The sequence below is a fragment of the Leptopilina heterotoma genome, unplaced genomic scaffold, assembly GCF_015476425.1.
Source record: "Leptopilina heterotoma isolate Lh14 unplaced genomic scaffold, ASM1547642v1 Lhet_10, whole genome shotgun sequence".
Classification (NCBI taxonomy): Eukaryota; Metazoa; Arthropoda; class Insecta; order Hymenoptera; family Figitidae; genus Leptopilina; species Leptopilina heterotoma.
In genome coordinates this window covers 727442-749960 of record NW_025110813.1, presented here as the reverse complement: position 1 = coordinate 749960, position 22519 = coordinate 727442, and the positions used below count along the sequence as shown (strand labels likewise).

The window sequence follows — 22519 nt, the reverse complement described above, 5'->3', positions numbered from 1 at the left end:
GAGGAATCAAAGGCCCATAGGATTTGGGTGTCAGAGAAGAGAAAAGTTGAAATTTCCAGGGATGTTAAATTCATCAAGAAAAATTCTTTTCCGTGCAAAGAAGAGGACGAGACTCCGTTCCCTGTGTATGACTCTTCAAAAACGCCTTCTGATTCGACGAATTGTAAAAATGATTTCAACGAGGAACCATTTATCAATATCGACTTGTGTGACAATTCAAATGTGAGAGAACCGAGAATCGACGAAGACGAAGAAGAAGAGGATGATTTCTTCGGCTTTCCACGAGAGGAAGGTGAAGCCGTTGTACAAGAGGAAGGAGATGCCGGACTGCGAGAAGAAGATGAAGCCAGACCACGACGAGGAAGGAAGCGAGTAATACGCACCGGACTTCCGGGCAGACCGAGAAAAGCTTATTTAGCAACCGACGACGCAGCTTTTCTGACCGAAATACCAATGAAACGAGCGCTGGCCGGTGCTGAATCTCACCAGTGGATGTCAGCTATGGGAGAGGAAGTAAAATCGATCTTGTGCAAAAATACGTGGGACCTGGTGGAAAGGTCTGAAGCCAAGGAAATAGTCGGCAGTCGATTTATACTTCGCGAAAAATATGGCTCGAACGGTCAATTGGAAAGAAGAAAGGCGAGAATCATCGCCAAGGGATATACTCAAGAATACGGAAGAGACTACCATGAAACCTACGCACCAGTGGCCCGCCTCAGCTCCATCCGCACGATGATAGCGCTAGCAGCTCAGGAAGGGATGCTCATTCGTCAATACGACGTGACGACAGCGTATCTCAACGGGGAGCTGGAGGAGGAAGTTTATATGGAGGTGCCGAATGGAATAAAGGAAGTGCTCTCTTTCATCATCAACGAAACTAATACCGATCACGAACTCATCGAAAAAGCGAAGGAGGATTTAAACAAATTGGAAACCGGAGACAAGGTTTGTTTTATGAGGAAAGCTCTGTATGGGCTAAAGCAGGCCGGAAGGGCGTGGTATACACTTCTCGACAAAAAATTACGAGACCTGGGGATGGCCCCTACGAAAGCAGATGCTTGCGTGTACATCGATCACTCGAGCAACGAAGATCTGCTGATACTCATCGTATACGTCGATGACTTTCTGATTATGTGTCGAGATTCCAAGAAAATCGCGCGCTTCGAATCTGAATTGGGAAGCATCTTCGAGATCAACAGAATTCCAGGATTTAAACACTGTTTGGGAATGGATTTCAACAAAAGTGAACGAGGAATTCATGTCAGCCAGAAGACGTACATCACGGATGTTCTCAAGCGCTTCGGGATGGAAGGATGCAACCCTGTGTCCACTCCGCTGGAACCTGGAACGAAGCTGATCAAGGGGGATCCGTGGCCCGAATCTGACAAAAATAAACCCCCATATCGAGAATTGGTCGGATGCTTATTATACTTATCGATTGCGACCAGGCCCGATGTATCTCACGCCGCCAGTAAATTAAGCCAATTTAACGATTGCTTCAATGAAACTCACTGGGGTGCAGCCAAGAGAGTACTGAGATACCTTAGAGGTACTGACGATCTCGGAATCCTTTATAAACACTACAAGAAGGAAGTTGTAGGTCATGTGGACGCAGACTGGGCGGGATCTATCGACGACAGGCGATCATTCACTGGATTTGATTTCACAATGAGCGGCGGCGCTATTCTGTGGGACTCGAGGAAGCAACGGACCGTTGCGCTATCGACTACTGAAGCAGAGTACATGGCCTTGAGTGAGGCAGCCAAGGAAGCACTGCATCTAAGTCGATTTCTGAAGGAACTCGGACAGTCTAATTTGTCATCAATTAAGCTGTGCATTGACAATTTCAGCGCACAAAAGTTGGCAACGTTTCCTGCTTTTCATAACCGAACAAAGCATATCGATGTTCGGCATCATTTCGTGCGAGACGTTATCAAGTCAGGAGAGGTTCAATTGGAGCACATGTCATCCGAGGATATGCCTGCCGATATCCTTACCAAGGCGCTGACCAAACCAAAGCACCAACGATGCGTTCTTTCCCTGGGATTGGAAAGATCAGGACCTGGACCATTGGAGATTGTCTCAAGGGGAAGTGTTGAGAAACTGTGATCCAACCTCTAGCCTTCGGCGCTAGGTGGTGTCCGCGAGTGACTAGTTTTCTACACACTCACACATACACACATTCATTACGACCGTAGCGTCTTTTGTTCATTCAAGTGTTCTTGGCATTCTTTGTATTATTGTCTATTTTCTATTTCATGTTATTAAAGTTCTTTATATTAAATATACTCGGTTTTCTTTCTCACTTCGCCTGGATTTCGTCAACAGTGTGCAAAAGCATTACTTCCGACAAATCTGCTTTTATTCAAACTGAAATCGAAATCTATTCAGAGAGATGAAACTTTTGTGTGTGCAATCGCAAATCGACTTCTTTTTAGACGAGTCTGTATAGTATATATCTATAAGAATTGTGTGATAGGTGCGAGATTTATTACCGCGTGAAACATTACTCTCTCTCTCTTTCTCTCTCTCTCAAGTACACACCTTTTGCGAGCCCGATAATTTTTCTCTAATTGGAAAAATTTTACACTTGAAATATTGAAATTGAAATTTAATTTTTAAATTTATTTTTGCGAATATTGAGGAAATAATGTGATGAATGGAAGATGGGAATTTTTATGATAATTTTTATTTCTTCACCGCATCGGAAAACTTTGAGAAAAATTAATTTATTACTGGATAAATAATGAGTAAAATAAATATCGGCCTTGGATTGAATTTAGAAATAAAAAATAGTATTATAAGTGTTGTAAAATGTTGGTAGTAGTTGCAAATAGTGGCACATTATTTATTTGAATAATAATAATAAAAAAAACTAAAAACATCATTTTTTCTTGTCAAAATAAAAAAAAATTCAAATTTTTATTTATTCCTATTAGTAAATAAATATTTACTTGAATCAAATAATTTTTATTTAAATCAAATAATATTTTTAAATAAAATAATGAAATAGCTTCAAATATATTTAAATTATTGATTCAAATAATTATTGTTTCAAATTTATTTGATTTAATTAAAAATTATTTGATTCAAGTAAATATTTATTTCACACAATAGACAAGTAAGCGGTTATTAAGACTTTATTTTTCAAACCAAAATTTTCATAAGATTTCAAACATAAATTTAAGCGAGAGGTTTTTGCGCTTAATTCACAACATTTTTATTGTTTAGAATTTTTACAAAAATTAAAATAAAATATATAAGAATAAATAATTTTGTTAAGTATCTTTATTACTATTTGTTAATCAGATAAAAATAAAAGACTTTTATGAATGATGAAAATTTTTAATCTTGTCATCTACTTTAATTTTATTCTGATATCGTTAATAATAAAAAATTACAAAATAAATATAAAAATAGGTTTTATTTTTTTATAATTTTATTTATTTATTTTATTTACAAGATTGAATTTAAAATTTAAATATATTTTTTTTAATACATTAAAAAAAATTTATTTGATTCAATAAATTCAAATTATTTGAAAATATTTACTTGATTCGACTAATTTTTATTTGGATTTAAAAAATACATAATTGATTTAAATAACTTGAATTGTTATTTAAATTACATTGATTTGAACCAAATAGATCTTAATTGTATCAAGTACTATTAAATATACTATTTTATAAAAACAAATAAAAAATATTTAAATCAAGTAAATAATTTATTGAAACGAAAATAGTATGATATTTATTTATCAAATTGTTTTTAATTTAATTAACAATGATTCTTTTTCGAACAAAATTTTCTACACTAAGTTTCTTCTAATTTGATTTTCTTTTTCTCTACTTAAATTTTCTAGAAAATTTGAATTTTTTCTTTCAAATTTTCTCTTATTTGAGTATAATTAATATTTTATAAAATTATAATTTTTGTTTTAATTAAATTTTTCTTGGATTTTTTTAATAATTTTCCTCAAATTATAAATTTTTTATTAAATTTTCTTCTGATTTGATTTTTTTCTACTCGAATCTTTCACTATTTTTATGATAATTATTTTTAATTTAAGTAATTAACAGTAAAATTTTCCCTAAATAGAATTTTTCTAATAAATAATTATGCTTCATTTAAATTTCTTTTATTGAAGTAAAAATTTTCTGCTAACTTAGATTTTTTCTACTAAATTCCTTTTAATTCAAAAGTTTTACTATTCGTCAAAATATTTATAATTTAATTAATAATTAAATTTTTCGAGAATAAAATTTTCTACTGTTTTCTAATTTGGATTTCTTTGTTTTTGTTACGAAATTTTGTAAATTACAAAATTATTAAATTAAAAAATTGTTAAAAAAATTAAAAAATTGTTAAACAAATTAAAAATTATTTAAAAATAAAATTAATTAATAATAAATAATAAATTACATTAAAAATTATAATGTACTAAATCAGTACAAAATTTTTTCTTCTAAATTGTCTCTAATTCGAATATTATCATCATTATCACTAATGTGTTTCAGTTGAAATTACCTATATATTTGTATGCATAGTCTATTGTATAGTGAAAGTCGAAAATTTATTTTTTCAAAAAATTTTTTCATATTTTTCATTTTCTATATTATCCTCTTTTGAAGATAAATTTTCACATCAAGAAAACGTGTGATTTTCCAAGAAATTTTATCAGTAATTTTCTATTTTTTTTTCTATAGTCTCTTGTACAATTATTTCACTTCTTTTGTGGAATTTTTATTTGTTTTTTTTCTATTTTAACATTATTTTATGGTATGTTGCTTTCACGGTATGTGAGTGAAATTTTCAGGCGTTTAATCAAGGAACGCGTTTCATTAAAAATTTGTAATTAATTTTTAATTAAAGCTAAAAAAAAGAAAGTATTTGAAAAAACAAAAATAATACAGCACTTTAAAACTGGTTATTGAATTTTAATTTTCAAATTTATTTATTTTTCATTTTTTTCCATATCGACGGCTTATATTGTGGGGAAAAAAATATTTGTAAAACTAACAGAAAAATATTTTTGAAAATATTTTCCTTTTTGTGATTTTTGTTGTAATAAAATTTTTAATAATTATTCATATATATATAATTGAGAAATGCAAGTGAAATTTAATAAATTGGAAACAAATTTTTTGCGATTAAAAAAATTGAAGGTAGAATTATTTTTATTTTATGACGAATTTGTAACTTTTGATAAAAATTGGGTTTAGAAGTGAATTCTAAATTTTTTTGTATAAATAATTGTTATAAATACAAATAGTAATAATTTTATTACAAAATAATAAGTAATAAATTAATAATATTAATAGTAAAAATTTAATTAGTAAAATTAACTAAAAAAAGAAAAAAAAGAAATGAAATCAATTTATTTTCTCTTTTGCAGACATGAATCTGTTTATTTTCCATGGCCTCATCCTGTTCGGATTCAGCATGATGATAATGCCGGAAACATTTGCATTTGAACAGACATGGTCTCAATCTCAATCTCAATCAATGCTCTTAATGGAACCAGAGATCCAAACGAAGAAATGCCGATACTTCAGAGACAAAACTATGCTTACATGCAACTGCCAAAGTCTTAATTTGGCCAAAATTCCATCCAATCTCGACAGAAACATTGAGGTAAATATTTATTTATTTACTTTAATTACTTTATTATTATATAAGAATACATACAAAAAATAAATTAGGATATTTATCTTCATCAAAATAAGACGATTTGATACTTTCACAAAAAAAAATAAAATTTAAAAACAAAACTTTTGTTTTTACTAAAATTTTCTTTTGCTTAAATAATTTATTTTTCTCTTCTAAATTTTCTACAATTCGAATTTTTTTTCATTAAATTTTTCATTAAATTATTTGTATTTCAATTAACATTAAAATTTTTCTCGAATTTTTAAAATAATTTTTCTCTAGTTTGAATTTTCTTTACCATTTTTCATCTAATGTAAATTTTTTCCAATAATTTATTCTCTAATTTGGACATTTGTAAATTAAATTTTCACGTTTTGTCAAATTATTTTTAACTTAAATTAACAATTAAATTTTTCCCAATTAAAATTTTCTATACTAAATTTTTTTGATTTTCTCTTTTCTTTACTAAATTTTCCATAAATTCGAGTTTCTTTTACTAAATTTTTTCCAACTCGAAATTTTCACTATTTTAGAATAATATTTTTCATTTAATGAACAATAAAATTTTCCCTGATTAATATTTTTTTTTAGTAAATTTTGCCTTTTTTGAATTTCTCTTTTTTTAAAAATTAAATTTTCCATTAGTTTGAATTTTTTCTTCTGAATTTGCTCCAAATCGAATGTTCGACATTTTATATCAAAATTAATTTTATTTCAATTAACGTTAAATATTTTTTTAATCAAAACTTGTTTATTAATTAATAATTCAATTAATTTTTTAATTCAATTAAACATTTGAATTTTTCCCTAATATTTTTCAGTTTGAATTTCTTTTTTTTTATTACTAAAAATTTACCACTAATTTTAATTTTAATTTCTAAATTTTTTCTAATGCAAATATTTGATAATAATTAAACGAATTATTTTTATGGTAATTAACTTTTAAAATTTACCTTAATTTTATTTTTCACTAAATTTTTTGCTAATTTGAATTTTTTTACATTATATTTAAAAAAAAAAAACTTTTACTAAATTTGTTTTACTCAATTTTTTTACAAATTCGAATAATTTTCGTCAAATTTTACACTATTTTTAATAATTTTCACTGAATTGTTCACAAATTTGAATTTGTACTATTTCTACTCTTTAGTTCGAATCCTTAATAAGGAGAAAAAAAATTTTTCCTTAATTAATTCTCTAATTTCCCTAAATAATTCTTTTAATCTCTCAATATTCATATTTTTAGTAATAATTATACATTATGCAATTAATAAATTTAAAAAATCTTTTTAAATTTATACACTCCAAAAAGTTTGAAAAAACTAAAAAGAAAATTAAAAATAAAGAATAAATATTTTCGTCAGATTTAAAAATTAATTATTATTTGTTTATAATTTATTTATTTACCTATTTATTATTTATTAATTTGAAATTATAAAGCCTAAAATTTTCTTGAAAAAATTCAAATTTTTATTTAAAGAAAAGAATAAACTTTGATACCTGAATATTTATTTTTTTAATCTCATTTATTTGAAATCATTTTAATCTTTTTTTTTTGTGAAAGAAAAAGTGCGATCACAGTATATTTCTCAATTAAATTTTTTTTGAATCAATTTCTTTTTATTTAAATGAAAGACAAATGTTTTGATAAATATTTATTTATTCATAAAAATTATTTCTAATAAAAATTATCCATTTTTTTAAATAAAGGAAAAATTTATTCTTCAACAATATTCAGTAAAATTTTTTTGAATTCTTTTTTTAATAATAATAATAATTATAAAATATAAATTTATTCCAATCGAGTAAAACATTCGAAATGAATTAAAACGAAAATTTTATTCTTTTCAGGTACTGGACTTCTCATTCAATAGATTGGTTACAATAAATAAAGACACATTCTCTCGATTCACGAGTCTCAAATACTTGGACTTACATGACAATTTCCTAAAAAAAATCGAAGACTCTGCATTTGATCCATTACAAGATTTGATGGTATTGGACTTATCGAATACATTATCGGAAAAACTGCCAAAGGGATTATTTAACTTACCACGTCTCGAGAAACTCTACATTGAAGAAAATGAACTGACAGAAGCAATTTTCAAATCAGAAGTCACATCACCATTGACAATAATTCAGGCGTCAAAAAATTCTATTAAAAAATTCCCCAATTTTGGACCATTGCCGACATTAATATATTTTAATATATCAGAGAATCATATAGAAAAAATCAATATCAACGACATTGCATCATATTGTAAATTAAAGACACTCGATCTATCAAAGAATCCAATTTCCTTCGACGACAATACCTGTGATTGTCAATATTTTAATTCTTGGATAAAGCATCATAATATAACTGTTCGTCCAAATTTTCAATGTTCAACTAAATTGCATTGCATGGAAAAATTCACTAACGAAACACTATCACTCTATCAAGAGTGTGAGGAAATAATCAAGGAGAAAATAAAAAGCGAAAAAGCAAAATCAACATGGATATTGGTATTAAGTTGTGTTAGTGGTTCATTACTCTGTATTTTCTTTATTCTCTATTGCATTCACAGGAGAAATAAGAAACGTCATCGAAAATTAAAAAAAGCACAACAATTAGCAACGACTAATGCAAATACTGAACTTTTAAATGGTAATCAAGAACAGACGTGAATAAATTTTTTTTCTGAGTGAATTTTTCTTTTTTTTTTCTTCGAGAAAATAGTGACGAAAGATTTTTTTTTTTTTTTTTTGAGGGAGAAAATAAAAATGGGGGGTTTTTTTTGTCGAGGAAATAAATATAGTGACGAAGAGGTAGAAATTGGTGTGGATAAAAAATTCTTCGTTTATCCCCCAAAAAAAAAGAAATTTTTCTTTTTTCTTGTCGTTTTTAAATCTAGTCACTTGGCGTCGTCTGTTTTCATTCAGTTTCAATCTAACTTCTAAGCAGGGAAACGAACTCATCTGTAAAGTGTATTCAGTAAATGTTACCATTAAACACTGTCGTGAAACTGCGCAACAGCTGTAAATAACTTTCTGTGATTTTATTTTCCGATGTAAATTCTCCAGTTTACGTTTTTTTTCTTCTTCTTTTTCTGCACTTGTGCCCACCCTTAAGGTTTTTATTTATTTGATTCTTTAATAGGCCACTTTTTCAATGATACATTCTTGTCATTTATTCGAATCCAGGAAAATCGATTTTTTTTTAAATTACTTTCTGTTTACGATAAATTTTCTCGTAATTTACTGGAAATTTTCAGTTCAAGATCATTTTTTCGTATAACTTACGAGAATATTTTCTTTTAAAATAATTTCCTCTTATTTTACGAGAAAATTTTCTCTCTAGACAAGTTTTTCGCAATTTATGTGAAAAAATTTTCTTTGAAGATAATTTCCTTTTAATTTAGGAGAAAAATTTTTCTCAACACTTTCTTGTAATATATCTGAAAAAATTTTGTTTCAAGATAATTTTTACTTAATTTACAAGAAAGTTTTCTTTCAAGACAATTTTTTCGCAATTTATGTGAAAAATTTTCGTTGAAGATAATTTTCTCTTAATTTATAAGAAAAATTTTTCTCAAAATAATTTTCTCTTAACTTACGAGAAAATTTTTTCGTAACTTTCGAGAATATTTTCTTTTAAGACAATTTCCTCTTAATTTAAGAGAAAATTTTCTGTAAAGACAATTTTTTTTCAATTTATGTGAAAAATTTTCGTTGAAAATAATTTCCTTTTAATGTAAGAGAAAAATTTTTCTCAAAATAATTTTTTCGTAATTTGGAAGAAAATTTTCTTTCAAAATAATTTTCTCTTATCTTACGAGAAAATTTTTTTTGAAGATAATTTTTTCGTTACTTACGAGAATATTTTCTTTTAAGATAATTTCCTCTTAATTTACGAGAAAATTTTCTCTCAGGACAATTTTTTCGGAATTTATGTGAAAAAAAGTTTTTTTCAAGATAATTTCCTGTAAATTTACGAGAAAACTTTTTCTCAAAATAATTTTTTCATAATTTGCAAGGAAATTTTCTTTCAAAATAATTTCCTCTTAACTTATGAGAAAATTTTTTTTAATGACAATTTTTTCGTAATTTATGTGAAAAATTTTCTTTCAAGATACTTTCCTTTTAATTTAGGAGAATTATTTTTAATGACTAATTAAACTGGATGAATATTTTGCAAAAATTACTATTGTAATACTATACAATTATTACTACTTTAAGTTTCACTGAACCAACATTTATTTTCACAAATTTTTTCTACTTTTAATTTTTAATGAAAAAATTTGTTTGCCTGTTCGAAATTTTCAGTTTTTTTTTCTATTTACTAACAATATAGAATTAATTATTTATTATCGATGATTGGAATTAATATTTCAAAACTTTTATTTCAAATTCGCGAAAATTTTTTTTTTCAGAAACAAAATACATTTGTAAATGTTTTCTGTTCAAATGAAAAGATCAAGAAAAAATTGAAATCAGTAATGTTTACTCAGTTTGAATAAAACTTTCAAGTAAAAAATTAAAATAAGTTATAAAAATTCATTTGAAAAATGTGGAAAATTGGAAAAATGATTAATTAAAAAACAATTTTCCGTAGAGAAAAATTAATTTCTACATGTAACTTTCGAATAAATAATTTAAAGTTCGAAAATGTAAATTTTGGTTCAAAGAATTTTCCAAATATATGGAAAAAAAGAACCAAATTTTTAGTTTTTATTAATCCATGTTTTTGTATTTTTATTTTATTTTGTTATTATTTTTTGGATTACTTTCGCATGCAGTTTGCGAAGCAGCTATACACTTTATTTTTGTATTTGCGATTTAACTTTTCTAATGCGTTGCAAATTTTTGTACTTACTTACTTTTGATTCTGAGCGTGAAACCGCAGTTTCAAAAAGAAACTTTCTCGATCAAAGTTTGTAGATTGGTATATATAAAGAAATTTTTCTTTTTTATATATACGATTATGTGTAGAGGCTAAAAAGTTGAGGCTTTGTTTTTTTTAGTCAGAGGTCTTATATTTTTTTATGCCAAATAATGCCATATATTCTTTTTCTTAAGTATCGAATATAAAAAAAAAAAGATTCTAATGACTTAATAGAAATAATATTGTCGAGTAGCAATTATTATTTATAAAAATAGATGATAATTATTTTTTAGAAAAAACCGTCGCATTTAATTTTAATAACAAGAAAAGATCACGATATATATAAAAATTCAAAAAGGGTCAGATCTTTTTTCTTTTGGAAAATATACATTTTTTCTTTTCCTCATACACATTGTATGAAATAACTGATTGACTGATAACAAAAAATAAATAGCAATTTACAAATCTTTTTTAAATCGATGTAATACGAATATTTATAATATATATATATATACACACTGGGATTTGTGCAGAAAAAAACTTTATTAAAAAAAAACAAAAAAAAAACTTATTGTGGAGCTAAGAACAAAAAAAAAATTTGGAATTCTTTAGAATGTTTATATTTTTCTTACTGCAAACATTGTTCTACAATTTATAATGTTGCATTCCTAGCAGTTCAAAGTTAATTAATAAAAATCATTTTAGAGAAATGTATTTAGAACATGAGAAAAATGGAAAAAAAATATATATAAAATATATGTCGATATAAAAATAAAATCGAAAGATTTTTTTCACGCACATTTAATATACCATAAAATTGTATGTATGTAAATTGTGCGTGTGTAATTGATGCGTGTGCACGTGTGAAAAAAAAGTAATCAATGTTTCGAAAGAAAATTTATCTAAAAGATTCTATTGATTATTATCGTATAATATATGAAAAAAAGAATAAAATAAAGATTTATTATATAATTATAAATTATACACTACTTACCAAAATGTAATCGACGTTTCTCAAAAAAAAAAAACACGTGTTCAAGCCTCTCCATATTTTATAACGTTCGTGTCTATGCACTCATTGTCATTTTGTAAATATTATGGTGTCAAAATCGACGTTCTAAAATATACATACTGTTACGATTAAATAAATAAATATTTATAATGAATACGAATATTTGATTTTCATTTTTTTTTATTTAATTTTACCCACCTTTTACCTTTTAATCAATTATTTATTTTTACTACTTGTTTTTTCTATTTTTAGTAATTTTTTTATTCATTATAGTTATTTTTGTTTGTTTTCTGTTTCCTAATTTTTTTTGATAATTTTTCTTTTTAATATTTTAAATTTTTAAATTAATTAAATTCTACTTTAATGTTTTGATGATTAAAAAATACCAAAAATTAATTAAACCAAATTTTTTTCAATTAAAAATATTTCTTTCATATATTTGAATCTGAAATATTAATTGAATTCGAATCGAAGACAATCAATTTTATTTAATTAATTTAGTTTTTATTTATGATAAATTTTCTCGGAATTTACTAGAATTTTTCAGTTCAAGATCATTTTTTCGTATTTAATTTCCTTATAATTTATGAGGAAATTTTCTTTCAAGATAATTTCCTCTTAATTTAGGAGAAAATTTTCTTCCAAGACAATTTTTTCGTAATTTTTTTTTAATATTCAAATGAATTAAATTGATTATTTTATTATTAAAAAATAAAATACAAAAAAAGGAAACGAATTCATATTCAAAATTTTCTCCGCGCTTTTAACGATCGATTAGCTCTCGAATTCTCGACTATTGCTTAACGTCAGATGTGTCAGATTCTTAAGGACTGCGCTGTCATTTTGGAGTTTTGTTGTTATTGTTTTCTTTTTTTAATTTTGTTCATTGAACATGAAGCCGACGAACAAAGAAGTTCCAGAATCTCCCCTGGTTTTTAAAACTATTCCCCATTTTTGATTAAAACAGTTTTAAGTCTCAATATTTAATTATAAAAATTAAATTACAATATCTATTTAAAAAAAAGTGGAAATATTTGCATTCCTAACCTTTAAAAAGTGCAACATTTATATACCTATAGTATATATGAAAAGTGTATATAATTAATGTGTTCTTTATTACTCGCAATCCTCGCAATGAATTTATAATACCAGATGGTTATCGTAATTCTTGGATTTCACTTGTGCTTATTATTATTGTGACGTTTTTACAATATTCCTATAGAACATTTGCAAAGTGATCATGATTGAAGAAGGTTCAAAATAAAAGAATTTCGAATTTTTCTCATTATTATAAATACTTTAATCGAATTTAATTTTTTAAAAAGCAAAGACTGAATATTAACGTTTGTAGGAAGGATGTCACGTGCTGATTTAAAAAATTGGCCAATTTTCAGTCTTTTGGATTCGAAATTCATTGCTAAAATTCATATGGCCGTTGTTTATGGTTTGTATATATTTGTTTATAATATTATAATTATTTCAAAGTTTGTTTTTTGGTATTTTATTATTTATTGAGTTTCGAATTTTAATATTTTCGTTATTAAATATTGAATTTTGTTGATAATATTTTTTATTATTGTGTTTATTTTAGAAAAGAAAATTTTTGCATAAAAATATTTTATTAATTTAATAATTAAATAGTGCAATAATTAATAATGAATTGATAATTAAAAATAGTTAATTATTAATCGAACTTAAAGGTACTTTTATTGAATAATTAAAGTATTTAATTATTAAATTTAAATTCAGAGTCTTAACTAAATTTTCTTAATTTAATTTCGTAATATTGATTATAAAAGTTGTGGAATTATTTTCCTTTTTTTTGCAGGAAGTTTAGGAAATGAAGCACTTATTGTTACGAAGGAGGGTTCTGTCTACGGTTTGGGAACAAATGTCTCGGGCTGCTTAGGAACAGGTGATGTGCACAATACTCTATTTCCAAAAAAAATTGATGCACTTTGCGATAAGGGAATAAAATATTTTACATATGGTAGTGGACCTCATGTCCTTGCTCTCAGCAATAAAGGTGAAGTAAGTAAATTCGTTTTTTCTGTATTTAATTATTTTTCTATTTACCATTATTTTTTTCATTATGCAGTAAAATTTTATTATTTTATTATTATTAAATAAGAAGAAGAATCCTTTTCTTTAGTAATAAACATCAGAATATATTTTTATTTTAATTTAAATTACATCAAAGTTTATTTTAATTTATGATAACAATAGAGTTTATTTTATTTTTTTATTTATTATTTTATTTATTTATTTGCAATAGTTTAATTTTATTTCAATTATAAATTAAATTAAATAAATAATAAAATAAATTTAATGCAGGAAAGTCCTTGAAAATTTTTGAGACTCATTTCAAAAGAATTCAATCAGTAATCTATAGCACTAATTATTAATAAATTTTATGATAACGCACTAAAAATAGGGAAATAACTTTACTTTCGAATATGCCTGTATTTTATTTCAATTGTTTTTTAATGTCTTTGTGTTTCCTAATGACTGTGTTTAAAAACATTTTTAATGTGAAGAATTCAAGGTTGAAATTTACAAATAATAACGTTTTTAATAATAATATTCAATAAATTTTTTTCAAAAAATCCTGTATTTCAGTGTTTTAATAATAATTTTTATTATTTTTAAATTCTCCATTTAATAATTGTTAATATTGTTTTTCTATTTTTTAAAATCTTTTCACAACTTTTGTAGAACAAAATTTAAAAGTTATTTGTTAAATTTATAAAATTTGTAAAAGTAATTTGAATGTTAAATTATTTGTTAAATTTCTTAAATTTCTAATGTGAATATTAAATTCAAAAGTAAATTATCAAAATTTGCGCACATTTAACGCATATAAAATTTTTTAAAGGTTTATTCGTGGGGTCACAATGGATACAGTGAATTGGGAAATGGATCCTCAAATCAAGGATTGACACCAACAATTATATCGACAATTTTATCGGAAAAACTTATTGTCAGCATTGCCTGCGGTAGTCATCATTCACTTGCACTCACAAATGAAGGCGAGGTGAGAAAAAAACAATTTAATTTGTTTTTCTTTTTTTTATATATAAAAAACTATAGAAATGTCTAATAAATATTGAAATATAATAATCATGAAAATACTGAAATTTAATTAAAAAAAATTTTACTCATCAAGGTTTTTGCATGGGGACAAAATAATTGTGGACAAGTTGGTAGTGGAATGAATTCCAATCAAGGCGCTCCACGAAAAGTGAATTCAATTTTATCTGAAAAAAAAGTGATATCCATCACTTGTGGACAAACGTCGAGTATTGCATTAACTGACGTTGGTGAAGTTTACGGTTGGGGTTATAATGGCGTTGGACAGCTCGGTATTGGAAATTATATTAATCAATCGTGTCCATGTCGCGTTAGTCATCTTGTTGGAGTTGTTATTGGTAATGAATTCATTTTTCTTCATATGTGTGTAATTTTAATTTATAATTGGAAAATTTATACATTTTGGAAATTTATTTCCATTTATTTATATTTATTTTACACATTTCCCCGCGGTCCTTTATTGGTATATTGATACTAGATATTATATATTTATTTATTGAACTATTTTAATTACAATTTTATCCCGCAGTTCTCAAAAAGGATAATTTAATTAGTTTGAAAAAGTTTTAATTAACTTTTTTTCATTTTAGAAAAAGTTGTTTGCGGATACTCGCATACGCTGGCTCTTAGTGACGAAGGGACGCTTTATTCCTGGGGAGGAAATTCTTATGGACAATTGGGTCTTGGAAATAAGGCGAATTCTTGTTCGCCTGTTAAAGTAGGTTTATTAATTGATTTTCAATTATTGATTACATTAACAATTGCCATTCAGAAAATGTTTCTAAATTTTAACGAAGAAAAATAATCCACAAAAATGAGCAGGGTTGCCACGGGTCAGGGAATTCAGGGAAAAGTCAGGGATTTTTATTAAAGTACTGGAAAAAATTTAATTTATAGAATTCATAAGAAAACTCTGGATTTTTTGTGTCGTTTTTCTTTGCCTCATAAACTATGAAACTACCACGAATTTTAATACAAAACCTTCAACATTTTTTTCTAATTCTGACCAGAATGAATTTTTTTAATATTATTTAATTATTTCAAAAGTTTTAATGCAATTATCTTGATAAATAACAAAATTCTTTACAAAAATTGAATTATTTTTAAGAATTTAAAAAAAAAATTCTTTACAAAATTCGATTATTTTCATAAATAACAATATTCATCGCAAGAATTCAATTATTTTCAAAACTAATAAAATTCTTCGAAGAAATTTAATTATTTTTAACAATTTGAACGAATATCTCGTTAAACATTTAATTATCTTTATGAATAGCCAAAATTTTTCGCCAAAAATTCAATTATTTTCAAAAATTTAAATAAAATTCTTTGCAAAATTTCAATTATTTTCAAAAGTTTCAAATGATTTTCAATATTTACTATTTTCATAAAATTTATCAAATAATTTAATTATTGAAAAAAATTATTGTTACAATTCTACGTAAACATTCAATTATTTTCATAAATGATAAAATTTCATTTAGGAATTCAATTATTTTCATCGCAAAATTTCCAATATTTTTAATACAATTTTAAATATATTTAAAATTTAAATAAATTTAAATTTAAGAAACATTCCATTATTCAATAAAATAATAAAATTCGTTGCAATTATTCAATTTATTTTCATAAATAACTTTTCATTCGTCACAGAAAATTAATTATTTTCAGAAATTTTTAAGTAATTCTGCAAAAGAATTCAATTATCTTGATGAACAACAAAGTTTTCCACATAAAATCAATTATTTTAAGGAATTTTAAAAAAATTCTTTTCCAAAATTCAATTATTTCGATACATATATCAAAATTTATCATAAGAATTCGATTCTTTTGAAAACTATAATAAAATACTTTTCGAAAATAAAATTATTTAAAAATTTTTTTTAAAATTTCCGTTTAAAATTAAATTACCTTTTTTATAAATAAATAGCGAAAATCTTCTCAAGAATTAAATTATTGTCAAAAATTTTAATAATATTCTTGACAAAATTTCAATTATTTAAACGAAATTTAATCAAAATTCTTCGCATAAATTCAATTATTTTCATGAATTATTATTTAAATTCTTCTCAGGAATTCAATTGTTTTAAAAAATTTTAATAAAATTCAAAAAGTTTTCGATTATTTTCAAAAATAGTTATAAAATTCTTTAATATGATAAATTTCAGTAAAATTTTAATTAAATTCCTTAAAAGAAATTAATTATTTTCAAAAGTTGTTAATGAAATTCTTTGTAAAAATTAAATTCTAAGAAACATTCAATTATTGAATAAATTATTTATTTTTGTATTTAAATAATTGAATTCTCGTAGAATTTTCTAATAAAAATTGCTTTAAAAATGAATAATTTCAGTTAAAGTTTTAGATAATAATTAAATATTAAGAGCATTAGGGGGGAATATTTAGAAATAATTGAATTTTGAAAAGGTTTCGAATTCAAATCTTTGAAAATCAGAATTTTTTTTACTCTTAACTAACAATTCGGCGTAGAATTAATTTTATTTTATTATTAATTCACTGGATTATCTTTAATTATTATAAAAACTTGAAGAAATCGATTACTCCGAGTCGAAGACTCGGAGCGATCCATTTCTTCATGTTTTATAATAAATATTCTTATAAGTTATTGAATTTCAAAACATTTTGAATTTAATATTTTTGAAAATCTTAACTCCAGTGGAAAAATAACTATGATTAAATATTTATTTAAAAAATAAGTTGTTGATGTTTTTGAATAATTTTACAATTAAAGAAATTCGTTAATAAATTTATTGGACCTTTTTTTAAGCATCTAATCATTTTTAGAGTGAATCAGAATATTCTTTTCTGCATCAGGGAAAAAGTTAAAATTTTGTCTGGAAATCAGGGAAAAACTAAACTAAATTTTTGTGGCAACCTTGATAAGATTCTTAATTGATAAATAATTATAATATTTAAAGAGAAAGAAATGGGAATCAATATTTTTCTTAATTTCTAGATTACATTGCCAGAAATGGGGAGAGTTTCTGATATTGCCGCATTGCATTATAATCATATCAGTGTCGCTGTCGGTCAAGGTGGGCGAATTTTTATGTGGGGTCAATGTCGAGGACAAAGTGTTACGACTCCGGTTGCCACATACTTGCCACATATTCACGATGCTCTCGCTTGCTATGCAACCCCGAGTGTGATGCATGAGCCTCTTGTTTTAAATGCCGACGAGGACAGCGGAATTCTCGAATGCTTGAAACAGGCTTTCGATGATCCGGTAAAGACAATTCCGATTTTTTTTTCTTTTCATTTTATTTTTCTTCTGATTTATTAGAAATTTAAAAAGTAAACTAAGAAAAGGTTTTTTAATAAAGAAAATTAAAAAAATAGAATAAAAAGAAAGAATAAAGAAAATATATAGATATTCACCTTTATATTTTCTTTATTCTACTTTTTTTCTTTCGATGGTTAATATTTTTTTATAACCCATTACAGTTTTTTTTCTAAATTCTTTAATATTTTTGTAATTAAAAAGTAACATTAATTATTGTGAAAATTTTCAGGCGACAAGCGATCTGACGATTCAGGTGCAAGGAAAGTCAATTCACGTTCACAAGTCTGTTCTTAAAATTCGTTGTCAGTATTTTAGATCAATGTTCCAAGAACATTGGACTGAGAACAATCAAAAGTACGTATAATTATTTTTTTTACTGAAATTTTTAAATCATGTCTTCTGTATATTAGTACTAATTAATAATAAAAACAAATCAATTTCTTATAGTTCTAAATTTCATTCATTCGTTCTTATAAATTAATTCACTAATTTATTATAATTACAAAATTTCTACAAAAATTCTAAATTCTATAATTACAAAATATTGTAATTATAATAAGTGAGTTAATTGTAAGAATAAATGAATAAAATATCAAATTAATTAAAATTGCAGTAAAAAATAATGTTCCTTTATATTCTTCATTTCAGTACTTTGGAGCACGATCAATTTTCTTATGAAGTTTATAGATCATTTTTAAAGTATTTGTACACGGATGAAGTCGATTTACCAGCCGAAAATGCACTGGGTATTTTTATTTTTTTTTAAATTGAATTTACAATATTTTATTTTTTATTGAACATAGAAAAATTTATTTTTTATTGAACTTAGAAAAATCTAAGTTCTATTTTCGTTTTTATTTTTTTACTAAAGACAATTTTTCTTTTTAATTTTGCAGAACTCTTGGAATTGGCGAATGCATATTTTGAAACACAACTCAAACGACGTTGCGTTCAGATAATTAAGCAGGGAATCACTGTAATGAACGTTGCATTTCTCTACAAAACCGCGATCGAATACAATGCCAAGGTAAGAATTTTTATTTTAATTATACTCAAAAATTTTCTATTTTATTTCATTCTTTTCTGTATAATTTATAATTAGGAATTAATTAATTATTCATAATTAACTCTTAATTGAGAATTCATGATATATTTTTTACTTTCAAAGTATTCTTTACTTTCAAAATATTTTTTACTTTTAAAGTATTTTTCACTTTCAAAGTATTCTTTACTTTCAAAATATTTTTTACTTTTAAAGTATTTTTTATTTTGAAAGTATTTTATACTTTCAAAATATTTTTTACTTTTAAAGTATTTTTTATTTTAAAAGTATTTTCTACTTTCAAAGTATATTTCACTTTCAAATGATTATAAACTTTTGGACATTCAAATGAATGACGAATATTTTTTACTTTTTTAAATATGTATTTCTTTTATAAAAAAAATAATTTTCTTTATTAAAACCATTTTTGAATAAGTAAATGTTTAATTTTAATTATTATTCTTTTTGCATAGTGATTTTTAAAAATATTTCAACAGAAAAAAATTTCGTTCATTTGAATGTATTCAACACTTGGAGAAAATATTTTCAAAGTATTATTTACTTTCATAGTAAATTGTTTCATTTAGTAAAAATTCCACTTTACGTATTGTTTAAAAACGTATAAAGAAAAATTCAAGAATTTTCAAGAATCACGTTTTCTTTGACATCTAAACATACAGTCATTTTTATTATATAATTAGTATTAGTATCATAATAAATTAGAAATTACATTAAAATTTTTAATATAAATATATCAAATTTTAGAATATTATCAAATTTTATACGAATAGAGTAAAATATTATATTACTATCATCATTAGTATTAATTAATTCGATAAAGTTTAGAAAAATTATTCAACTTTATTTATAGATGACAGAATTTTTTTGACACTGACGAAGATATTAATATTGCCTTTAAAAAAATTGGTACGTTAATTATTATGACTTTTAAAATCAAAATTAGTCTTATAAATACTTATTTTCTCGTATTAAATACTCATTAATTTTTTTTATATGTTTTTAAACAAAATTAAAAGATAAATTAGAAAATAAATCCAATATAAATGTTTGTTAAATGTAAATTTTTCAAAAAATTTAACTTATTAGTTGAAATTAAACTTTTTTAAAAATTTTTCTTAGTTTTTTGTTTCTTTTGTACTAAATTCGCTAATGGAATAGTGATAAAACTTTTAAAGCAGATTACTATTTGTTCCTTTGTTGCAGGAATTAGAAGACTTTTGCTTCAAATTCGCTTTGAATCATATGACAGCAGTTGTTCAAACGCCACAATTTTCGAAATTAGATGAAGCCACGGTTAAAACATTTATTATTAAGGCTGCTCAGGCCGCAGCGTTCAAAACTTAACTACTTATTTGTGATAAAATGTAGTCTAGTCAGTTAAACTATATATAGGTCGTCCACGAAAGAGAAAAAGGAGAGATAATTTTTAATTATTTTCATCAAAATTTTTGTTTTAAAAAAAAAAAACTCTTGTTATTTAGTCATTGTTGATATTATTTTTTTCTAATGTTGAAAATTAATTTTTTTCGGGCTGATTTTGAACGCATTTAAATAATTATCTAGTGAGATTTAAGTCTGAGAAATTGAAAATTAATGAAATGATTGATTATTTGGTATTTTTTATACTGTCAGTGATAGATTTTTTCAATTTCTAGAAATTCTTATTTTGTTAAGAAGTATTTAATTCGTAGCTAACTACGAATTTCATTCCTTTTTTGTTAAAATGTCCAGTTGGACTTTTTTTCTATTTTGCGATCGAATTATATTATCTAAGGTATATTCTAAGGTATATTGCAAATAAAGTTTATGAAAATTTCGTAAATATTGTGTTTGCTTCGTAAATATTGCAAATTTTTTACAATATTTATTTATTTTAAGGATCAATGGGCCTTTGTTTAATTAACACCTTTTTGTTTAAATTGTAGACTAATTTTAGATCATTGATAGTGAATTCGAATAAATCAGGTAATTATTAGGAGATTAATTTCATAAGCAGTGATTAATTATTTTTTATCCTTTCAGTTGGAAAATGCTTGAATTCGATCAACTCCGGAGGGGAATTTTTTTAAAATATAGGCCGAAGACAAAAGGAAGAGAAAATAATTTTTCAGAGAGGAAAAATACTAACGAAGGAACTGGGATTATCGACATTTTTTTGAAGAATTCGGAGACTGGAACAAAATTTCGGTAAATTTCTATCTACTATTTATAGAGGAAAAATAATTTTTTTTCGAAAAATAATTTTCATCTTTAGTAATTTACATTTTTTTTCAGAAACTTACGCTCTTGCTGAAATAGAAAAAATCTCGCCTTGATTTCTAAATTAGAAAAAAAAATGGGATTTGAGATTTTTAAAGTGATGAATTTTTTCATGCGATGTAAGATACTATTAAAAGAAGAAGAAAAAGATGAGAAAAAAAAGAGAGACAAACTGATGGAGATCTCGATTTTCTTTGACGTCTCGTTTGTCCACAGTCTGCGGGGAAATCAGATTCCGATATCTTTGAAATACAAGGAAATGATTCGAGGCGAGGTACACACACACACACACACACACACACACACACATATATATATATATATTTTTTTTCTGCACAAAGATTGAGAAAAACGAATTTAAAAAAGAACATATAATTTAAAATGAATTCTTCACTAGAATTCATTTCTTCACTAGAATCAGGAAACGAAAGCTTACGATTTGTTTAAAAATTTCCTTTTAATTCAAATTCGAAATTTTTGGCGAATTTTTATTTTATTCATTACTTATTTTATTATTTTAGTTTTCTAATAATTTTTGTTGTTTTATTTTTCTAACTATTTTTTGGTATTTTTATTTTTTTTAATATTTTCTTTAGTTTCAATTTTGTAATATTTTTTTATATTTTTATTTTTTATATACTTTTTTTACAGTTTTTTTTATTTATTTAAATAGTTTTTATTCAATTTAAACCAATCAATTGATTTAATAAAATTAAATTTCATTAATAAAGTAATAAAAAGTTTGTGAACGTAGTGAAATCAGCTTTCTACACAATGAACTGTTGGGCAATTAATAAAATTGTAACAATTAAAATTCATTTACAAAACTCGCGATCTCTCTGTTTAATAATTTTGGTTCGTTCTCGAGTTTAACCACGAGCGCTAATTGTTATTTGGCTATCTCGTTTCGATGTCTGCCAATTTGTGGTAGATTTCTAATTGTCACAATCTGTTAATGTGCATTGTACGCCCACAGAGGTTTCGATGGTTTCGATTCATGTTAATGTTGTGTATTTGCATCAATCGATTAAGCAATCATTAACATTCAAATTTTTTTTTTTTTTCTCAAAAATATCAAAAAATTTTCCAAATTTCTCTTTTGGTGACAAAAAAAAATTCTTTCGAAGTGGTTTCAAGCAAGAATTTTTTAAGTCACATTAAATAATATTATTTGTGATTTAAAAATTTCACATCTGAAAAAATATTTTCAAGTTAATATTCTCTTTTCGAAAAACCTTTTGAAAGAAGAAAATTATTAGTAATTAATTTTTCTTTTAG

At 24.6% G+C, this 22519-nt stretch overlaps 2 protein-coding genes across 3 annotated transcripts in view; both read left to right on the top strand.

Annotated features, from left to right (window-relative positions):
• The window catches only part of LOC122497869 (toll-like receptor 4), a 104957-nt gene extending 96266 nt beyond the window's left edge, over positions 1–8691 (top strand). Inside the window, exons 4-5 of the mRNA XM_043605239.1 lie at positions 5396–5634; positions 7501–8691. Coding sequence (XP_043461174.1) covers positions 5398–5634; positions 7501–8316 — 1053 coding nt within the window. The 5' untranslated portion in view covers positions 5396–5397 and the 3' untranslated portion in view covers positions 8317–8691. The remainder of the gene's footprint in view (positions 1–5395; positions 5635–7500) is intronic.
• A 3646-nt stretch (positions 8692–12337) lies between these two features.
• On the top strand, positions 12338–20524 carry LOC122498053 (RCC1 and BTB domain-containing protein 1-like). Of its 2 annotated transcripts, none has more exons than XM_043605591.1 (11): positions 12338–12778; positions 12877–12969; positions 13354–13556; positions 14401–14559; positions 14692–14953; positions 15206–15333; positions 17593–17862; positions 18149–18273; positions 18568–18665; positions 18816–18946; positions 19833–19889. In XM_043605591.1, the coding sequence occupies exons 1-11, from the start codon at positions 12766–12768 to the stop codon at positions 19848–19850; spliced, it is 1500 nt and encodes a 499-aa protein (XP_043461526.1). In that variant the 5' UTR covers positions 12338–12765; the 3' UTR covers positions 19851–19889. The 2 variants fall into 2 exon arrangements, with proteins under 2 accessions (XP_043461526.1, XP_043461516.1); XM_043605581.1 differs by lacking the exon at positions 19833–19889 and adding an exon at positions 20186–20524 and having other exon boundaries at positions 12341–12778.
• Positions 20525–22519: the final 1995 nt, after the last annotated feature.

Bases quoted from the DNA above. Each gene is read 5' to 3' on its own strand.
- LOC122498053 (XM_043605581.1), top strand. The intron at 12,970-13,353 runs GTTTGTATATAT...TTTTTTTTGCAG, and splicing joins TCATATGGCCGTTGTTTATG to GAAGTTTAGGAAATGAAGCA. The intron at 17,863-18,148 runs GTAAAGACAATT...GAAAATTTTCAG, and splicing joins AACAGGCTTTCGATGATCCG to GCGACAAGCGATCTGACGAT.